The following is a 21,064-nucleotide window of genomic DNA, read 5'->3' on the forward strand; positions in this document are numbered from 1 at the left end:
TGATGATAAAAACGCTTACGTAAATTTTGAGTCAAGATAAATGTTTCGTACAGAAAAGAGCTTAATGTCGTAAGCATTAAGTGTCAAATTTGCAAACATAAGTACCAACACTGTTACAAAATTTAGTCCGATGGCACTAAACGTAACGTATTTACGTCAAACAACGTCAAACGAGAATAATGAACGAATGGAGTCACTTTGGTACACTTTAATATGTATTACTGTACAGGAAAACCAATTGAAGTAATAAATAAAACATTTTAATTTAATCGGGAGCTCAAATAAAATTAATTCGTGGTTCAAATTCAAACAAATTAAATTTTTAATTCGTAAGTATACGTCTTTAAATACTAATTTCCTTGAAATAAATCCTACTTATTAAATAACTGTGTATTTAAGATAGAATCTACATTTACTCATAGCACGGGTGCACGGGGACATTTAGGTACTGATTGGATTTTTATTTTATATGTGGTAATATTGAATATTGAATAAAACTTGATCAAGTCTTTAATGCAAGTTTATTCTACCTCAGGAAAATATATTGAGACTGACATATTGGTAACAAATAAGGGATATGCGTAGTGCCTTACAAGGAAAAGTGACGGATATTAAATATAATATAAGTGTATTCGTTCATCATATTTTCCCGGATGTACAATCACCATCTTTTATATGTCTCTGGCGAGAATTCATCAGGTAAATTGTATCAGGAATAATAAAATATGAATAAAGCTAAATGAACATCCTTCCCAGAAATTTCTCACTGTACAAAGTATACAGTCCATATCAAATAAAAGTAACGGCCAAAATAGCCAAATATATCGGAACACATCCTTATTGCTATAGTCTGTAAGAAAGGCTGAATCTATTTTGTTCGAACGAAACAAAATAAATGCAACTCTGTTCCAATTCAAAAAATTTAAATAACATTTAACTAGGTAAATAATTAGTTCTATAAGCAGAAATGTGGGCTTTAAGATGCAAGGCGAAACATATAATTAAAAAAATGAAACACTAACGATATTAATCCCCGTTGAACACTGCTATTATTCCACTTTAGGCGTATTTTAAGTACTTTAAACAAACAATTAAACAGGAAAATTACAAGCTTTCAAATCTCCGTATTAAATTCTAATCCGTACTCAGCTAATGCTGATGTTTTATTTCAATATCCGCTTTGTTCAAGTGGAATAAAACAAAATGACTGAGCAATTAATTGAGGGCTCCGCCGCGGGCCGGACCCATCGGCAAATTGTCGTTGGCAATATTCAAATGGCGGAAACAATTAGTGTGAGTGCCGTGTGCTATTTAGCACTATCGGGATGTATATGCATGGTAAAAACAAAAGGGCACATTAATAAGGCACCAGTGTGGAGATATGACGTTTTAAATGGTAGCGTAGGTGGCAGGAGAAGAATGGTCCATGTGGGGTGCAGGCGGTTTTTAGCACTTTTTTTGTTGTTTATCATCTCATCCATTTCGCTTAGGTACGTAATTACGTACTCAATTTTCATAAAAAATATTACCAGCACTTTAAATAACGAGTCTCAACGGGTAAACTAAAAACATAACCATTAACCATAATGTTAATCATAATGTCATAATGTTATTTTTAGTGTTTAGTTATATATATTTTTAATATAATAATTATGCATGCTAGTTTTAAGGTATTTATGTATGGGCCACTAGCTGCCTGAAATACAGATTTCATTCATTCATTCATTCATTCATTCATTAACCTCTTGTATGTGTATGATCCTCCAGCTTTAGCGCTGGAGGAGGCCGCGCTGGACCGCGAAAAATGGAAACCCCTTCTGAGAGCCCTATGTCCCTGATGAGGGATAACAGGATTCCATCATAATCATGTGTATGATAGGTACTTACTCGTAATATTGATTAGGATCAATGCCAAAAAATAATTCGGTCGGGATAGGTCCCGACCGAATTATTTTTTTCGTGGACGATTGTCTCTGCTCCCGGCACGCCTAAGATTTAAATCCACGATTTTTGACCATACGAACGTTTAAGCAGAGCATTTGTGTTAAAATACAAACATGTAACATCAAGTCACAGAAAACACCTTGTAATTATCTTGAATATTCGTGTTATCCTGTTTAGACGGATATTCGTTGAAATAATTCATTTTGTCGACAAATCACCCTACAACACTTTTAATAGATACGTTAATAACCATCAAATGCGCAACGATGGTAGACAGCAAAATATGAGTAATAATTGTCGGCCCTCCCCCAGCACGTAGCAAATCTCTTTTGTGTTCGCTGATAACGGCACAAAGCTCGCTAATGTCTTTTAAGGACTTAGTGATTTAAACGGACTAAATAATGAGAGCTACCCTTCCTCGGCTGCCAATTTATGAGCTTAAGACCGTGTAGGGATAACATTGATAGACTGCAGTGCTGACAATTTGGACTAAAATAACTACAATATCCTTTCCTTCCTTTTTTTAAGCAGTTTTAAAAATACGAGTATAATCATAAACATTTTATAATAAATAGAATAGCCTCGCCTCGCCTTTCAAAATTATTAAAAAAACACAAGTCTTTTTGGACTTAATCAATCCGTGTAAGAATGTCCTGTTATATTTATATTTGACGACCGGTGTAGTCAAGTGGGTAGTGACCCTGCCTATGAAGCTGAAGGTCATGGGTTCGGATCCCGGTAAGGGCATTTATTTGTGTGATGAACACAGATAGGTTCTTGAGTCATGGATGTTTCCAATATATGTAAGTATGTATCTATCTATATTGTGTATGTATATCATCGCCTAGTACCCATAGAGCTTTGCTTAGTTTGGGGCTAGATTGATCTGTGTAAGTTGTCTCCTAAAATTTATTTATTTTATCACTTAACTTATAACATGAATAAACCAAACCAAGAACGACGATGGCTACATCGAATCAATAACCTCGTTGTTATCGTTATGTTATCTTAATATTATCCATTTCACTAGATCCTTTGTCAGAAAATGTTTCTGGATTATTGATTCAAAATCCACATTATGTTGGCTTACTCGTGTCAGATAAATCGGGCAGTCAAGCGAATAAAGTAAACCAAGTGTATACTGAAATAATAATAAAAAAAAAACAAAATCAAAAAGCATTTATTTCATTAAATGGTACAACATAGCACTCTCATGGTTGGGACTTCCTAGTAAGTATGTATAATATCTGTGACAGAAAGCACCGCTCTTCCACATTTGTATATTTATGTACCTATTAGGCACCAAAAGAAGTAACTATCAATGGCGACCTCGCGTTAAGTAATTTCTTTTATTACTGTATAAAAATCAAATAGATTTATTTGCCCTATATCGTCTATCTTCCCAGAATCCTATAAAGAGGTTCCATCCCGTTATGCATATTTTGAATCTACATATATTTTGACAAAAAGTGCAACATCGAAACCACCAAACTATCTAAATCCGTCCACGTACGATAACCGCAGTCATTGAGGCGATTTGCCGACAAATCTCTGGCAGTCGCAAGTCGGCGCGGTGCGCATGGCGACGCAAAGCCGGATGATGTCTGTTTGTTATCAGCGCGGAGCACTCGGCTGTGCCGGGGGTTGCCGTTCGTTACGGAATAATCGCCTTATTTATCGATTGCGAACTAGACTGGTGTCATTAAGATTATTATTTTTATCGAGGAGTATGTAGACGTAGACATTTGCAAGTTACAGCTTTAAGTATGCTATTGCCGTTTGTTACGAAATTATACCGGTATTGCTTGTGGCTTGTGACTTTGGTGGGCTCGTTAAGATTAATTTTTTATAGGATCAAGTAGACGTTCGCTAATTTGCGACTTGTGTTAGTAAGAGTATTATGCGCTAACACGACACATTGTGTTCGCGCGCCTGTACAGTCAGCAACAGAAGTTGCTAAGCGGGCGAGGTGTTCAAATTCAAATTATTCGCGACTTCATTGTTAAGAGAATAAGAGCGCGTCAAGGTAATTTTGAACACCTCGCCCGCTTAGCAACTATTGATACTGGCTGTACATACCGTGAATACGTATGTGCTACTGAAATGTATGCTATCGATCATCATCACCTATCGGCTATGACAATATGAACCTAGCTTAGCAATAAGTGAGTCAATAATTTAGTTTACTAACATGCAATTTATTTATTTTATTTAGTTATCTAATATTACAGCCCAACTGTAATTAATTATCATATCAAATTTAAAGTACCTTTATAAACAGGTCTTAATTATATCAGGTAAGTTTTAATACCACCAGTTGTGGAAAAACATCGTGGAACATCGTAAGTCAGCCCCCACGTTTTATTTCCAGCGCAGCGCATTATCCGCTGTCAATATTATCGGCGATGGCCGCTCCCGTCAGATTGCTTCTCCCGGTCGCAAACAAAACTTTCTGTTTCGAGATGTTATTGCCTTTGTTTCAAGCGGAAAACTCCATTATTTATTTTGAGCAGTTATTTGCGATTAAAAAACGAAATGACGACATTTGTATTGTTTTTGCAGCGAAGTGAGGATTAATAAGATTTTAATTTAATTAATGTATTTTTTGTAATAGTATTTTTTTACCTGACCTTTTTACTTCTTGTAAATAGGAATGCTGGATTCGGCCGCTGATCCAATGTATTAATAGACTCTGATCATGAAAACTTTGCACAACCTTGGCATTAAGAATGAATACATAACTATCAGCTTCATACTTGACGAAGCACTTGGCATGAAAACTTAGCATTGTTCGACTCCAATAGGGTAATTTATTACACGTAATAGTCATGAAATATACCATACCAGCATAAAAAACGACAAATTAAATAGGATTCATAGTCGAAACCAGTTAAATCGGCATTACCATGGACCATGGTTCATATGAGGAGCCTAATTAATATAATCTTCCAAATTTTAGACGATAAAATAACGTCAAGGATCGCCTATACGGTACAACCATTTAAAGGTCATCTACAAACTATTTACTCGTTTAATTTAACCTAATCCTTTTTTCATGGGGGTAGGATAAAACGATCTCGTTGAAGGATTTATACACCGTGGGCTCGATTAACTCGAAAGATTTTAACCACACATTTCTGAGGCCAAAAGAAGGAAAAAATGTCGTATGAGTTTATGTGAATTTGCCAAAAAAAATTTTTTTTTCAAATTTATTTTTTCGCAAAAAAAAATAATACTACCACTTAAAATGCTTTTTACTTTTTTTTTCGGTAATCCTTGTTTTTGCAAAGTGTTGCTTGTAATTTTTTACATCTATCAATAAGCACATTTGCCCCATAGTGGCAACATCGCCATCAAAAAGGCGTTGTACACTAAGTTATGATAAAAATATGTTTTTTTAAACGGTCATAACTCAGAAACTAGGCAAATTCTAGAAAAGTTGATAGAAAATTTTAGTTTTTAAATATGATCAGGAATACACTGTTAAAATCTTTCAGGTTATGCCAGCCCACGGTGTATAGGTAGTGCCAGACTAAAAGTGTGTATGTGTACTAAGGGTTTTAAGAGTTTAAATACAGGACTCTTCGGTCTTCAAAAGAACCTTTACTAAACAAAGACTATAGTTACTAGGCTAATCGGTTATCAAATTCATTATTGACATTATGTCATCTCCAAACAAAATAAAATTTGATGATAACCATCGCGTGATGAATAAATTAACGAACGCACTCAGTGGCCAGGTGTCCAAAATGATATTGATTCTGGATGATTGAATGGACGAGAAAGATAACCACTTACTTGAACAGAAGGGGTTTGTTGGCGAAGAGGCCCGAGGCCTTCTCTTTCGCGGCCTGCAGCCCCTGCATGGCGGACGCCCGATGTCCCACATCAAAGTGCACCTAACACCTGAGGAAACAAACACCATTCTTACAAACACACAAACAAAACAAAGTCTTCTGATTCCGCAAGTAACAGTAGATATCAGTGGCGGCGCGTCCATAAAAGCCGATTCCCACCGGTTTGCATGTTTTTGGATGTTTGAGTTGTAATGGAAATATGTAGGTAAGCCAAATTAGCCCCGGCTTTCCTATGGATATGTTTGACGCGCCGCCACTGGTAGATATTAGAAGCCTAACTGGTATTTGTGACACCTTTTGGGAATTTTTTCTCGCTCTTAGAATTGGTCAAAAACGACTTGTCTTTCTACGAGTAAGATGGCATATTAGAAGAGCAATTGAAATGGGTATCGTCGTGACAGGGTAGCCTAGAGATCCAAGACTTTAGCCGAGATAGCTGAAGACGCCGGTTTGAATCCGGCCTCCGCCACTGGAGGGTTTGGTCATTTGGTCAATTTTTCTTTCGTAAATGACATCTAACGGGTTGGCTTAAAGTAATGAGAATTTTTATTTTCAAAAACATCAATAAAAACTCAATTGCTATAGGTTTAAGGATTTTAATATGGTAAACTCAATCGTGTTTTATGTTTTAATTTAATATTATAATATTGCAAAAGGTCCCACATCTTCGATTTTTCTTAGCTTACTTTTCACCGTTAGCATCATACTTTGGACGACATTTCGAGTCGAGTTTCAATTGTTGCGATGATTTTGCTTACCAGCCATCACTATACACGTGTCTACTCAAGATTGCCCAGAAATCTTCGATCGGTCTAGCTTTAGGGACGTTCGGAGGGTTGGCGTCCTTTGGTACGAAATGTATGCCACGGCCTTTCAACCAGTTTTGTGTGCTCGTGGCGTAGTGAGAGCTAGCTAAATCAGGCCAAAATATATATTTACCATCAGAATGATACTTAGCAATGAACTGGCGAACTATAGGTAAGCAGTCACGTTGATACACGTCGGCATTTATTGCTGTACCAGACGAGTCTCTGACCACTGTCACTCTGACCTCGAAATCCCTTTTTCCTTTTTTGAATGTCGTCCAAAGTACGATGCTAACGGTGAAAAGTAAGCTAAGAAAAATCGAAGATGCGGGACCTTTTGCAATATTATGATATTAAATTAAAACATAAAACACGATTGAGTTTACCATATTAAAATCCTTAAACATGCAATTGAGTTTTTATTGATGTTTTTGAAAATAAAAATTCTCATTACTTTAAGCCAACCCGTTATTTCAATTTATAATATTTGTGACTTAAATATATATCGGTGAAAACCACCACCTGTAGTGTCCTATCCCTTACACATTTTAAACAGATCTTATTTTGCTTCGCCGTTGTCAGGTACAAATAAGTACCTACGTATAGTCTAATTTAGCAGAAAGTGTGAAACTTAGTATGCGTGTATTTTAATAGAGGTACTTTCCAAAATATGGTAAGGAAAAAACACGATGCGATTTGTTACTTCCAAGTTGCATGCTTTCTATTATTCTATGTGCCGTATTTTTTTACTACGAAATTATTTTAACCTCTGATAATTTTGGGTCCGATAAATTAAGAATTTTTACAAGCAGTATTAGCTAATTAAAGGTTTTATCTAGCTTTTCCTGCTTTTGAAAATTCAATTTATTCTTAAGTTAAGCAAAAAATCTGTACTACGCAATAATTTTAATCTGTATCAGAATTAAGGGCCAATTAAGAATTTTCAGAAGCAATAATAACAAATTATAACCTAAATAAGTGTTTGACCTGTATAATCTAGCAATTCTTATTAATTGAACTAAATATAGATCGGTATTACTTCTATCTACTTATTATGTAAAATAGATTTTGTCTCTTTCTAAGTAACACAAAGGTCAAAGGATTTGCAGAATTCTTAAAATTTTCGTTAATTAGCCCCAAGAATGTTAATAAATTAAATCATTGTTGAAGTGAGCTTCACACTTTCAAGTAATACTGTTATTTAATAGATTTCTTGATTATTTGCAATCACGTTGGCTTGAGCGTGACAGATATGATACTTTGTACATTAACCTCGTAAGGCCCACGGTCCTACCCGTGGTACAAATAGCAACACTCTTAACTGTCCATCGGTGGACCTTGTGCCTTTTGTAATAAGGTTTACGAACTGTCAGTTAACAGTGTGGGCGATGGTACTAATTACTTCGATGTAATTTAAACCATTTTCAATTGTAACAGAGAACAGAGATGCATTTCTGTTGTTTCGTTCGTTTTCAATCAAATGAAATTCAACAATATTTCCTACACTATTGATTTCAAACTCAATTGGCATTTTTTGTATGGTGCTCACCGTACATACAATTAGGAAGCTTTATGAAGCTCATAAATCTTTACGTCTGTCTGTCACTATATGGTTAACCAAGACACTCGTGAAGTTTATTTAAAACTGATCATGTATGTTAACCCATTCAGCATTAATTATGTACTACTAATTGATTTCGTGACAATCCAACAGGAATTTTTACTTAACTAGTATAGCTACAAAGCCAGAGTTGTGCCGTTGTCGAGAACGTTCTCTCTTTTGTATAGTAATATTCTCGCTCGAGATTATTTCCCATGGTAAATTGAGAACGACACACCTATATACAAAGCACACTTGTTATATAAGAAGCATAATCATATAAATACTTAAAATTTTACGTTCAATTATTGCTCTGAACCTTTAAATGATTTCATCGGTTATTGATAGAACTTTAGACAGGCAGATTCAGTTAATAATATTAAATATTATCTTGTTAAGAGATATAAAATCAGTGCTTGTCAGTGTTACATAACGTTCAGATATACATAGATATAGCTATATGCATATAACCCCACCCCTGGCTCGAAAATCGATAATTAAAATATTCTCATGAATCATTCAAAGCCCTTGCTTAAATAACAATGAAAATAGCACAAAAAATTAATTTAAATGTTAGAAATACTTACATAGCTTCCAGTTCCCGGTTTTCGCAGCTACGCAGCGTCTGTCGATGGCGTAGCGTCCCGCGCGCCTCTACGCCGTAGCACGACGGCTGCGCGTAGCCCCCGCCGCCATTGGCCTGGCGCCTACGTACGTAGACGGTGACCCACCAATCACAGATGGAGCTGGAAAAGAGGCGTGGTTTTGAAATTTTCAGAAATTTTCAGGAGGACCATGCAGCCTTCGAAAGGCACCCCCAACAATGTTTCCACATGAGTGCAGTGCGGGGGGACGAAATGCTTTATGCAGTTCTTGGAAACGCCGTTTGAATTTTTATTGATTTTGAAATACATTTTCACAACTGTCAGTTTAATAAATCACTCCTAAAATCAAAAAGTCATAATGATGTTACAATAACAAATTAAGTAACCTACCTAAATACAATTACAAAAAAAATCCAGATTTGAGGAACAAATATATCCTATTAATCATTACACAAATAAATGCCTTTAGCAGGATCCGAACCCAGAACCAACAGTTTTAGAAGTAACTTTTGAAATACGTACTGGCATTTTATTGTCTAAAAAAAGCCCTGGACTAGTAAAGCCTTTATGATAAAAGAAGTTCCTAAGCAAGACAAACTAATTAAATTTAAAACCCATATAAAAACGAAGACAAATTTTGGTTACATAAATGTCCGGTTTGTATTTTCGATTACATTTATAAAAACGTATAAATAAAATGGGAGAAATGAATAAAGCATCATTGATTCACACAAAAATAATACCCAACTAGACCACATAGAAAAACTTAATGCCTTAAGAAAAAAACATCAAAAACTTTATTGGCTACTTCCTGTGAATCAAAAGAACTACTATTGCCTTTGACTATCATAGAGTACCTATATTGTAAAAAGCAATAAATATATCAGATTAAATATTTTAACTAAATTGTTTGATAACATATCAGAACCGTTCACTCCTCGTCTCTTATTTTTATTCGCAGTTATGTCAAATGCTCTTGTCTTCAAGGCAGTTACAATGCATGCCAACCGCATTATAATTTGAGTCCAGTAGAAGTACATTTATCAAGACACTGTTTTATTTTTCATTTAATCGAAAAAATATTAAGATTTAAATTCTAAAATATGCGTGCCAATCGTTAACGCTCCGTAGCGTTTCGTAGTCATCTTTCTCTATCACTCTTCCCCACTAGTGTGACAGTAACAGTTGCGTTTCGTTCTCTACGGAGCGTTAAGACGAAACAGGAGCTGAGATTTAAATATTTTAGGTAAATATACCCGTCTCGCTAACGGAAGCGGCTCCTAAAACTAGTGCGGACATAGAGTGCGGACAAAATAAGGATAAGGCGAAAAATCCTGCGTAAAATCTCAAAAATCGAGGTTTCGTACTCGACTGTTTCCTCCTCCAAAACTTAACCAATCGTAACCAAATTTGGAAATCTAAATGACTATGAAATTATCTGTGTAATTATGTGTGTAATTATCCGTTTCGCTTTTTTGGCTAATTGATATCAGTTTTGAATACCACGCCTCTCATTGCGGCATAGTCAATTAGGCCATTTTGGCTATTTTTGAAGGGCTCTGTCTCCTTAAAAAACAAAAATATCAAAAAAAGCAAAACGGTCTGACACAAATATTGTCAATATTAATCTGTGTTGAAAAAATCATTGCTCTATAGCTTCAAAACCCACGGAGGAAACAGTCGAGTACGTTATTGCACTTTGGCTACGCACCGTTTTGCAACCCCGTTGTACATTAGACAGGCGTATCGATATAGCGGAGCAGTTCATTTCACGGGCGCTGGAGCCCGCAAATGAAGTTTCCGCGGTCCAGCGGCCACCGCCGATATTATTCGATATTCAGCGTTTTGTGAAGACCCGTCGCTCGTTATGAGCGCGGTGGGAGCCAGTGGAAAAATCACGCTTAAACAAAATGAATCGGCTTATCTGAGAAGTTAGGGGGACGAAAAGTGTCTTTTAAGGAAGAGAAGATAAAAACAATTGGAATTAAATATTCCGTTTGTGGATTATTGTTTAAGTGATTGTCTTAATAGTTCTAGTGTTAACTTAGCACCCCCCAGTTCATGTTGTCAACCTTGAATCCATAACATTAGAGAAGACAAAAGACTGTATAGTCTGATTATAGGATTTGAAGAAATCCATTATAATCAAATGATGTTGTTTAATGTATTTACTGGAAAGTGGGACAAACGTCCCAGTGCAGCAATGTTGGACAGTCAGTTTTTCTTATTTGAAGAAATACATTAAAATAAATTATGTAGTTTTAATTATTTACTTACACAACATACATTATTTAATAGAACCCTTGAAATTGTAGATTCGTATTTACTGATCAAATAACATAACATTTCAAATTTATAGCTATGGTTTAAAAATATATTTGTTTAAAAAAAATCTCATCTTCAAACCAAGTAGTTTTGATTAATCTTGACGGGAAAGTATAAAAAAACTTAGGCCTGACTTGACCTAACTAGATTCATATAACTGTAACGATTTTACAGATTCTTCTTTGGAACACACTTTATTCTTATGTTTGTCATAAATTTAATTTCTACCAATTCGATTCCATCCAGTATTTAAATCCTAAAACATATCGCATAAAATCCACGATTTGCTTGACAAACTGCATCCAACCCTAGCTTGATTAATGCATTCTTTTATAATCTAAAACGTCAGACGGGGGCCGCCCCAATCCAGTTAAATAGATCCGAAACCGCTGACGGCGCCGCTCATGCACGTCATAATGAATGGAGTTAACATTTAGCTGCATTTGCGTATTCGTACGACGCGGTGGGCGGAGGGAATTTAGTGGAACTGAATTTATGACTTTGAAGGGACTTTCGACTATGTTATATGTAAAATAATGCTGTCGAAAAGGCTGCCTTTGTGTTGTTTAAGGTGACGGTAGAGGTGGGTAAATTTTCAGATTCTGTCAATTTACCCCATTTCACACACAAGCGCACTTCACGCACACTACCTCACTTTACTGGGACAGGTCACTGACCCATCAAGTTTTTTTTTAAGATAGCGTTTTGAGTTTAGTGGCCTCCTTTTAGGAAAAGCGTTCCATTGAAAGAAGAAAGAGAAACAATACATTTAATCTTGCTTTCCTTGTCTGTTCATGTCACACGTGACGTATTTAAATTCTAATAATTCATTTGGTTGTTGACAATTTTCTACATTATGGCTTTGTCGAGATACGCGTTTTCTAAAGTTAAACCGAATAAAACCAGATGTCATTAAGTCAGATGTAAAATTTTATTTACTACTCTATACGACTTTTCATAAGGCTCAAAATCAATTAAATGAGAATTTAAATAAATAAAGTTCCGGCAGGGTGCAAAATTTAATTAAGGCGGACAAAATAAAATTTGAAAATATATGGAAACAGTGTTGGCTAATGTACCCCTAATATCTTACACTACTTACTATTAAATTAATACAATTAAAATAAAAAATATTATACCGGTATTCCACCGGTATTATTTCAGTGCTGAAGCGATTATCTTCGATCGTAGCCTTGATAATGTAGGTGTTGATAGTTACTTACGGCGGTAGGAGCGGCAATGAACCCCGTGCAGAGTAGAACGTGAGGTGCGTTGGGATAAGTGCATATATCTACTTATAATTCTTTGGCTGGTTGGTAACCCTCTATATTTTATTTTTTGTTTTACTGTTATTAGGTTAAGGGAGTTTTAGGGAGTGAAAAAAAAATGATTTTCGTTTTATGCGCTCGCGTGATTGCCGATGGATTATAATTAGACAAAAGAACTTGTTTTCCACGCATCGAATGTAGATCCCTATGACACTTCCTCCAAGTCTTCTCCAATAATGTTTATACCGTATTTTAATTACCTACCTTAAATGTTACATTTCTAAATATTTTTTTTGTGCTATACATACTTCAAAAAAATCGCTGGAGGCCTAGCGGTAAGAGCGTGCGAATTGCAATTCCGGCTCGTACCAATGAGTTTTTCGGAACTTATGTACGAAATATCATTTGATATTTACCAGTTGCTTTTCGGTGAAGGAAAACATCGTGAGAAAACCGGACTAATCCCAATAAGAGCCTAGTTTACCCCTATGGGTTGGAAGGTCAGATGGCAGTCGCTTTCATAAAAATTAGTGCCCACGCCAATTTATGGGATTAATTGCCAAGCGGACCCCAGGCTCCCATGAGCCATGTCAAAATGCCGGGACAACGCGAGGAAGATGATGATGATGTGACACATACTTCCAAAAAAATCTACAAATATTTTACGTGACAACTGCTTATAAGTAAATATTATGTAGGTACACTTATAAAGTATAAAGTAGAAAATATCTTATAGGTACATAATATAAAAACCGATCATGTACAAGTAGGATTCACTATGGGTTCCACAGTTACACATTTTTATTGCATATTTTTTGTTTAAGACCAACTCACCTATTATAGGACATAGGTCTTCCATTAATCTTTTGGCGTTGAACTATTTTTTGTATATGTATTTATGTAATACAATTCTGAGTTAGGTTATGGTACATTTTTGCTCACCTACTTATAGTTATGTATTATATCTGATATGTGAGATACCAAACCTGATACCAAAAATCGCCGCAAAGTTAAAAGTTCATTTATTTACGTTACTCATCTTCGGATCACCGACTTACTACTTCCTTACTTGACATACGAGTATGTGTACTAAATTTCAATTGAACTAGTCCAGTAGTTACGGTGAAAATTGGCTTTAACAAAATGGCAGACACACGAGTGATCTTATAAGGGAGATTATTTTCCTTGAGTGAATGGTATGCATTTACCCCAATGCACCTCACGTTCCACGCGGCGCGGCGTAATCTGGCCCCTATTTCACCACGGTGACAGGTACGACAAAAACATCACTGTTATTGACGCCATAGGCATCCATGGACTACAGTTACCGCTAACACTGATTTAAACTTTCACGATTTTTACACATTATTAAATTGTACAACGGAACCGCAAAACGTTCAAGCGGATAAACAAGACCAAGTGCGGGTAGTTCGAAAAACTCGCGCGGTTAGAAGATGCTGATATCAACTTAAGCCAGTCTTCTCCGAGACCACGGGGACAACGCCGTCCTCGAAACGTCGGAGGTAAATCTTAAAACTTAGATACGCGATTAAGTCCCGTTGTACAATTTAATAATACAGTTACCGCTTACCATCGGGCGGGCCGTATTCGTGTTTGCCACCGTCATTGTACCTATTATTAAAAAAAAACTTTATTATATCGGATAAAACAGACATTTCTCTCGCGAAAAAATCTTGTGACAATTGTCACAAGATTTTTCAAAGAATTTTCGGTAAGTCTTGACAGGAAATGAGTTCTGTGTCGCAATTTCGATACAGTTGCCGTGTTTCTTGTGACAATTGTCATTAGCTTCGCAAAATAAGAATTTTTTAGTGGCAATATAATGGAGTTTATTTATTTATTAAAATGTTGGTGGCAAACAAGCACATCTCCCGTCCGATGGTAAGCGGTTACCGTAGCCTATGGAGGCCTGTGACGTCAGCAACAGTGATGTCGACAACTGTCGCACCTGTCACCGTGGTCGTAGTGAAATAGGGGCCAGTAAGTACCTAATAATCGCAGTGGTCTTAAGTGTCACAGACCCTACTGGCGCTTAAGTCCTTTATGACAATTTCTGCCTATTTTAAATTGTTCAAAAAAAAAAAGAAACCGAATAATTATATCGGACTACCGAATTTTCACGAGAATCAGTTGAGAAATGTGATATGCAAAGGAGAAGAATTCGGACATACGAAAGCATTTTTGCCCAAGTTGAAACGGAGACCTTCGCCAACGCTCGGTCAATGATGGTTTAGGTACAGCTAGCTGCAGAGAAAAGGTACCACCCCTGCATACAATGATCTATCTGGTCGTACCTTTTCTCTGCAGCTGACTGTACACCTATAAAAATGGTTGTCCCTGCTGTAATTTTATACCGGTACCGTACTTTGTATTTCAACCGGTATAGTTTTACCTTCAAAACGAACCGGTATTGATAAATAATAACGGTACCATACCGCTTATACCGTAAAGAAAGCATGATGCAGTCTCTGCTTTGCACAATTATTGTGTGGACAAAATTCTTATAATCACCGAAACATACATACCTACGCACATAATGTCATTGAAATAAAACATTGTTATTTTATAGTAAATTTATATAATACTCGATATATACACATAACAATAACCAGACCGCAGCGGTATTAGCCTGTAAGCTTCATCTCTTGTCTCCAAATCCGCAAAAACTAGTTAGTACTAAATGCTGGTCTTGCTGTTATTTTATTCTTGAAGATTATGGCTTGTTTCTTGATTATTGAGAACAGCACGTAATCGCACACATATAGACGGAACGAACGGCAACAAAGTAGGTGTAGACACTAAGACTTTCAGGTATTAAACGAATTACGCTTCGTATTAATAGGTAAGTAATATTTAAATGAATATATAATATTCTCTAACGTAAATACAAGATTACAATTGACATCAAATGTCATTGACGTACAGAAGTCATATACTTTTTTTAATGACGCAAAATTGATACCAGCATAATGAAAATCAATCCCAATCAGTAAAACGAGTCTTTAAACTTTTTTCATTTTAAGCGGGTTTTGAAGGAACAAGTTACTTAAATTCAATTGTAATCGTATTGTTTTAGGATAGTTTACTGCTGTTTTCGATCGTTACGACCTGTAAATAACAACAAATCAAATTTTAAATAAATTTATTTACCCTGTTTTTTGAAATACAATTTATCTACTGGTATACATTTTCGTATGCGTATATGATGAAATGTCTAAATAATGTCAAAAACGAGCTACGACGACGTACACGTCTGCTTCGATCCAAGGCCAGCGGCCATCTGACTCGAAGAAGAATTTTGAGTGATGTCGTCAATGTATGGAAATTGTACGAAAGTTTACATTTGGGATTGAATTTCTGTGTTGTATTTGTGAGTAAAAATATAAGTAGATAATAATTTGCTAGTTTAGTTATCTAGCTTTCAAAATCACACAACAACTCAATTACTGTTAAAGGCAAAACTGTAATGCGTGTTGCTCAAACGGAACTCCATATTTTGATTTTTGGATACTTTTAGTGTCGATTTGTAGAGAATTACAGCAAATAAAAAATATTATGCCGTGAAGAGCCGGTACACGGCTTCTTCGTGAACAAATTTACGTATAATTTAATGCAGTTATTAAACATTTCTTGAACAAATTGATTGCACAAAGTGAGCTCTAAATCGAAAACGTCATATACCGTCCCCTTAAAGCCTGCACGCAAAAATCTACTCTAACTCATTCCGGGGTAAAGAAATCCATGGCATATTTTAAATTTTGTTCTACGACACTAATAAACCCATAAAATGAGTCGCGGATATAAAATGCCGTACTGTTTAAAGAGTTACTTAAATGAAATTGCATTTAAAAGTCTAGTTTATTTTTAAGGGTAGTTAGACAATTGAGCGCATGCTCAGAACCAGAAATATTTAGTTAATTACTTACATCCAAAACCGCTGACGTCGCCGCTCATGCACGTCATAATGAATGGAGTTAACATTTAGCTGCATTTGCGTATTCGTACGACGCGGTGGGCGGAGGGGATTTAGTTGAACTGAATTTATGACTTTGAAGGGACTTTCGACTGTGCAAAATAATGTTGTCACTCAGAAAGGCAGCTCCTAACGTTTGAAACCTGTGCGCAAAAATCTACTTTATTGTGCTCATATCGTGGAAGAGTAATCCTATGTATTTTTTTTTTTCAATTTCTTCTCTACTCTATTGCACAGAGTGATTTTTTCGCGCGGTTATGAAATGTTTTTTTTTGCATCTAATATATTTCTTATAACTCTTATAAGTCATAATGATTAGAATACCTATCAGGTATATTTATATAAAAATAAATAATTTAAAAATAAATGTAATGGAAAAATACTTAGTTAGAAATGCTTTCGGGAAAGGAAGCTATTGAGAAAAAATAAAGTGGTAAAAATTGCGAATGACAAAAATTGCACTTGGAAAAAAACGGTTTCCGGAAAATACAGTAGGTACTTATACACTTTTACTTAGGACTCCTCTTGGTTTATCATCTGCTTTGACTTTCGCAGCCAAAGACTATTTAAATTAGATAAAGCGTCTGCGCTTAAATCTGAACATTTGATTGGGACTTATCAGATTTCCGTAAAATAATAATTGAAAATGGAAAAATTCACCGTTTTGGCTTTGCTTTTTTCCATTTCTCCTTTCATTTAATATTTAAATATGTAGTATGCTTTGCATACGTGTCTGTCTGGTAAAAAAATAGATTTCCTTAAGAATTTTAACTCTTATTCCATACAGTAATGTCGGGGGTATCGGACGGAGAGTGGTTACTTGCTAAGGGCCGGTAAGGATGGCTGAAGGGCCGATAAGCGCTGAGTGAGCGCGAGTGTCGATCGCTGTTAAGTGCCGGTCGATATCGTGCTAGCATCATAACCACATAATATAAGATGTATAAGTACATACTTGTACGTCACATGCAGATTTATAAATGACTATATTCGTCTACCTGGAATAATGATGACTGATAAAAACTATCCTATGTCCTGCCCCTCAAAACTCTCTATACCAAATTTATTTACATCGGTTTAGCGGTTTAAGCGTGAAGATCTAAGACATACAGAGAGAGTTACTTAAGTTACATTCGCATTTGTAATAGTAGCAGAGATTATATGGATAGGTGTCCACAAGCAGCGGTAATCGCTTACCATCAGGTGATTCGTCTGATCGTTTGTCTCCTAATTATAATAAAAAAAGTTCTTAGAGTGAGACCAAGATAAATCTGTAAAGATTTTGATAGCATACGCAGTTCAAGTGTTATTTATACGTCATGATTTCATAAGTTATGAATCATAACAGTTTGACGTGTGGAATCAAAATCGTTGCAGACTTATCTTGGTCTATGAAATAATTAGTTATTTCATAGACCAAGATAAGTCTGCAACGATTTTGCACCCGCACGCAGCGGGTATTAGTACCCGCTGTTCAAAATCCCGTACAAAAATAGACATAACGCAAACGCGTCCGCTCGTCACGCTATCTAATGTACGAAATTCGCAGTTGTCATATGTTTTAATCGTTATTTTATTTATAAAGGTAAAGGTGGCTTTTAGAACAGTGCGGCTACATGGCAAATACAGCGGGAGGGTGTCCTGAGCAACACTTACCGCTCAAGAGCGACGAGGGCTGATAAAAGCTGAGCACGCGGTATCAAGTGCCCGATCACCTCTTTAATTGCATTTTATGGCATTTCATATCGTTTAGACTTTTTAATTGACATTGCCTAGCTACTTTTAGAAAAGAGGCTTTAAATTTGGCTGCCTGGTTTATTTTTATTCTGATCAAAGAACTTTGTAATTAAAACAAAACGTTTCTATAAAGCTTTAGAACAACTCTTGATAGCTTTTTTAAATTATTATATTTTAGAAAGCATCAGTGGCAGCGCGTCAAAATTACTCCTAGGAATACCGGCGCTGGCCCGACTTTCATTTCTTTACCCAGTAAAGTACTTAATAAACTGTCAGAAAATTGGGTAAGCTGGCACAATAATATAAACACCTCTGTTATCACGTCTTATATGATTTTTTCATGACTATTAATAATTAAATACTTACATGTGTAGTATACATACCGGTGGACTCCCTAGAATAGAATATATTAAAGTACCCAATCCACCATTCAACCTTTTTAATGCTGTAAGGTGTATTCGGCTAATTTCGGAAATTGGGTAATCCCGAAAATCATTCATCATATCATCAATCATCATATTCTGTCGTATTAAGAGAGAGTATTAGGATGTTTTATTAGTATTTTTTCCTTTCGGAATTTCCAGAATATACCTTAATACATTTGACCGCCAATTATTGGGTATTAACATCGATGCTATCCGTGTGTTTTGTCCCGTGGATTGCACTTACTCTCAAGAGCGGGGAGAGGCGATAAGTGCTGAGCGCGCCCGCGTTGAGTGCTCGATCAAGGCTTCGGTTGCATTTAACACAATGTTTAATAATTAACATATACAAAAAATACATTTATAATGATTTAACGCGAAGTTGTATAATTATAAACTGAAATATATAGCATACACTAAAGAAAAAGTGACCAAGTCCACCGGTGGCTGAGGCGGGAATCGAACCCGCGTATTCAGCTTACGCGGCTAAACTTCCTGACCACTAGACCACCCGGCCATGGTGGTACCCGTCCCAAATTCCCTGGTGTATGCTATCTTTGAAAGACTAGGCGCCTTTGACCAACTCTAAGGGCGGGCAGTGTGTGCTTGCACCTCCTATACGAATCCCTTACTGAATTAGGGTAAGTATAGCGAGAGAGTGGTGGTGGTGCTGTAATCCCTAGTTGGATGTTAACATAAAGCAAATGTAAATGTCCCGAAGAGTTGCACATACTCTCGAGAGCGGGAGAGCGATTAGTGCTGAGCGCGCCGCATCGAGTCTTATCCTCTTCAGTTTTTATAATCTCAATTCTAAGTTTCTTTATACTTCCCGAGCAAAAGATAATGTTTTGAGCAATAACTACCAAACAACGACTTTGGTCAGTAAACTACGCTGCGGTATAACGTGGAATCGATAATAGAGTCATTTGTGTCAAAAATCGCATCAGCAGAGACACCTCATCACCTCCAAACGAACCTTTTTCCACACGATTGCGTGTCACCGCGCCACCTGGGGTGCATCCCTCTCCCTCCCACCCCAGCCAAGGACCTCGCCCCGTCCCCCTCACTCAGGCTATTCATGACTTATTAACTTCTCTGAGGTATCATGGCAACCTCCGCTTCGACGATTTAATATAGAAAATTGGGAAGTCGGTCGGAAATAAGATCTATACAGTTTATTAAATTCTTGGGGCTCGTGTCGATTAAATTTTAAGTGGTTTTGATTTGATTTTGTTACTATTTAAGTGACAACAGTAGTAGGGTAGATAATTTAACTAATTAAATTACTTTAATTTAAACTTGATTAAGCAAAGCAGCATATGTTTCGGGTACAGTATAAGTAAGTATATGTAATCAACAAATATCTCTAGGAACACCCTTAAAATATTTTAGTAGAAAGGGAAAGCACCCAAAAAATGCTAAAAAATGGAGGATATCTAAAAGTGTTAAAAAATAACACTGATTTAAACTTTCACGATTTTTACACATTATTAAATTGTACAACAGGACTTAATCGCGTATATAAGTTAACTTAACTAACTAAGTACGCCGTCCTCGAAACGTCGGAGGTAAATCTTAAAACTTATACAGGGTGCCCGGTAATTAATGGATAACCTTCTAACCACCGACAGGGCACCTTAGGCTGGTCCAGAAAATGCACTTATAGGTCTAGTAAAAGTTTCGTGGTTTTCGAGATAATCGCACTTTTCTAAATTTGAAGTATGGTGCTAGCTATTAAAAAAGACAGAAAAGTTCGATTATCTCGAAAACTACGAAACTTTTACTAGACCTATAAGTGCATTTACTGGGCCAGCCTAAGGTGCCCTGTTGGTGGTTAGAAGGTTATCCATTAATTACTGGGCACCCTATATACGCGATTAAGTCCCGTTGTATAATTTAATAATGTTAAATAATTGTTTATTTTTATTTTTACAGGTTTTCCAAAAAAACATTCCTGCACCAAAACCTCGACGTACATGCAAACTATAAATTTTCTAGTTTTGGTAAATTTTTTTCTGATACCAAACGTTCATTCACCCCCGGAATGTTCGTTCGATCATCCCACGACTGCAGGAGGTCGCTTCCCGCTGTGTCACGGTGACATACAATCATAAAATAATCGTAATTGTACCGCCACAGATACCTACCATATTTTGATGTTGATCTTTTACAAGCTCTTATTGGGGTCAATCAACTATTTCTTGTTGTTATTCTGTCCCATCAGCGAGGAGACAATAGTAGCATAGATTGTTAGAAGAACTGGCCGCATAGCCAACGTGTCAATCGCTTACGCTCCGTAGCGATCGAAACGTAACTGTCACTATCGCACTAATGTGGAAGAGTGATAGAGAGACACAAAGCGTTTCGTTGTCGAAGCGATAGCGATTGTAACTTTGGCTAGGCCGGCTGCTGTACCATGTTCTACTAACATGCTCAGTAGATGTCCCATTATGGAAAGGTCTTATAACTACCATAAAATGCAAGTTTGGTTCATTTAAATACGAAAAAC

The 21,064-nt window shown here is 36.3% G+C and overlaps 1 protein-coding gene across 1 annotated transcript in view; it reads right to left on the reverse strand.

The window, feature by feature from the left end:
- Window positions 1–21,064, reverse strand: part of LOC134651833 (vesicular glutamate transporter 1) — a 64,384-nt gene that overhangs the window by 39,077 nt on the left and 4,243 nt on the right. The window contains exons 2-3 of the mRNA XM_063506952.1: window positions 8,795–8,953; window positions 5,743–5,850 (exon numbers count right to left, since the gene is read on the reverse strand). Coding sequence (XP_063363022.1) covers window positions 5,743–5,810 — 68 coding nt within the window. The 5' untranslated portion in view covers window positions 5,811–5,850; window positions 8,795–8,953. The remainder of the gene's footprint in view (window positions 1–5,742; window positions 5,851–8,794; window positions 8,954–21,064) is intronic.

Source organism: Cydia amplana, chromosome 1 (genome assembly GCF_948474715.1).
Source record: "Cydia amplana chromosome 1, ilCydAmpl1.1, whole genome shotgun sequence".
In the NCBI taxonomy this organism is placed as follows: domain Eukaryota; kingdom Metazoa; phylum Arthropoda; class Insecta; order Lepidoptera; family Tortricidae; genus Cydia; species Cydia amplana.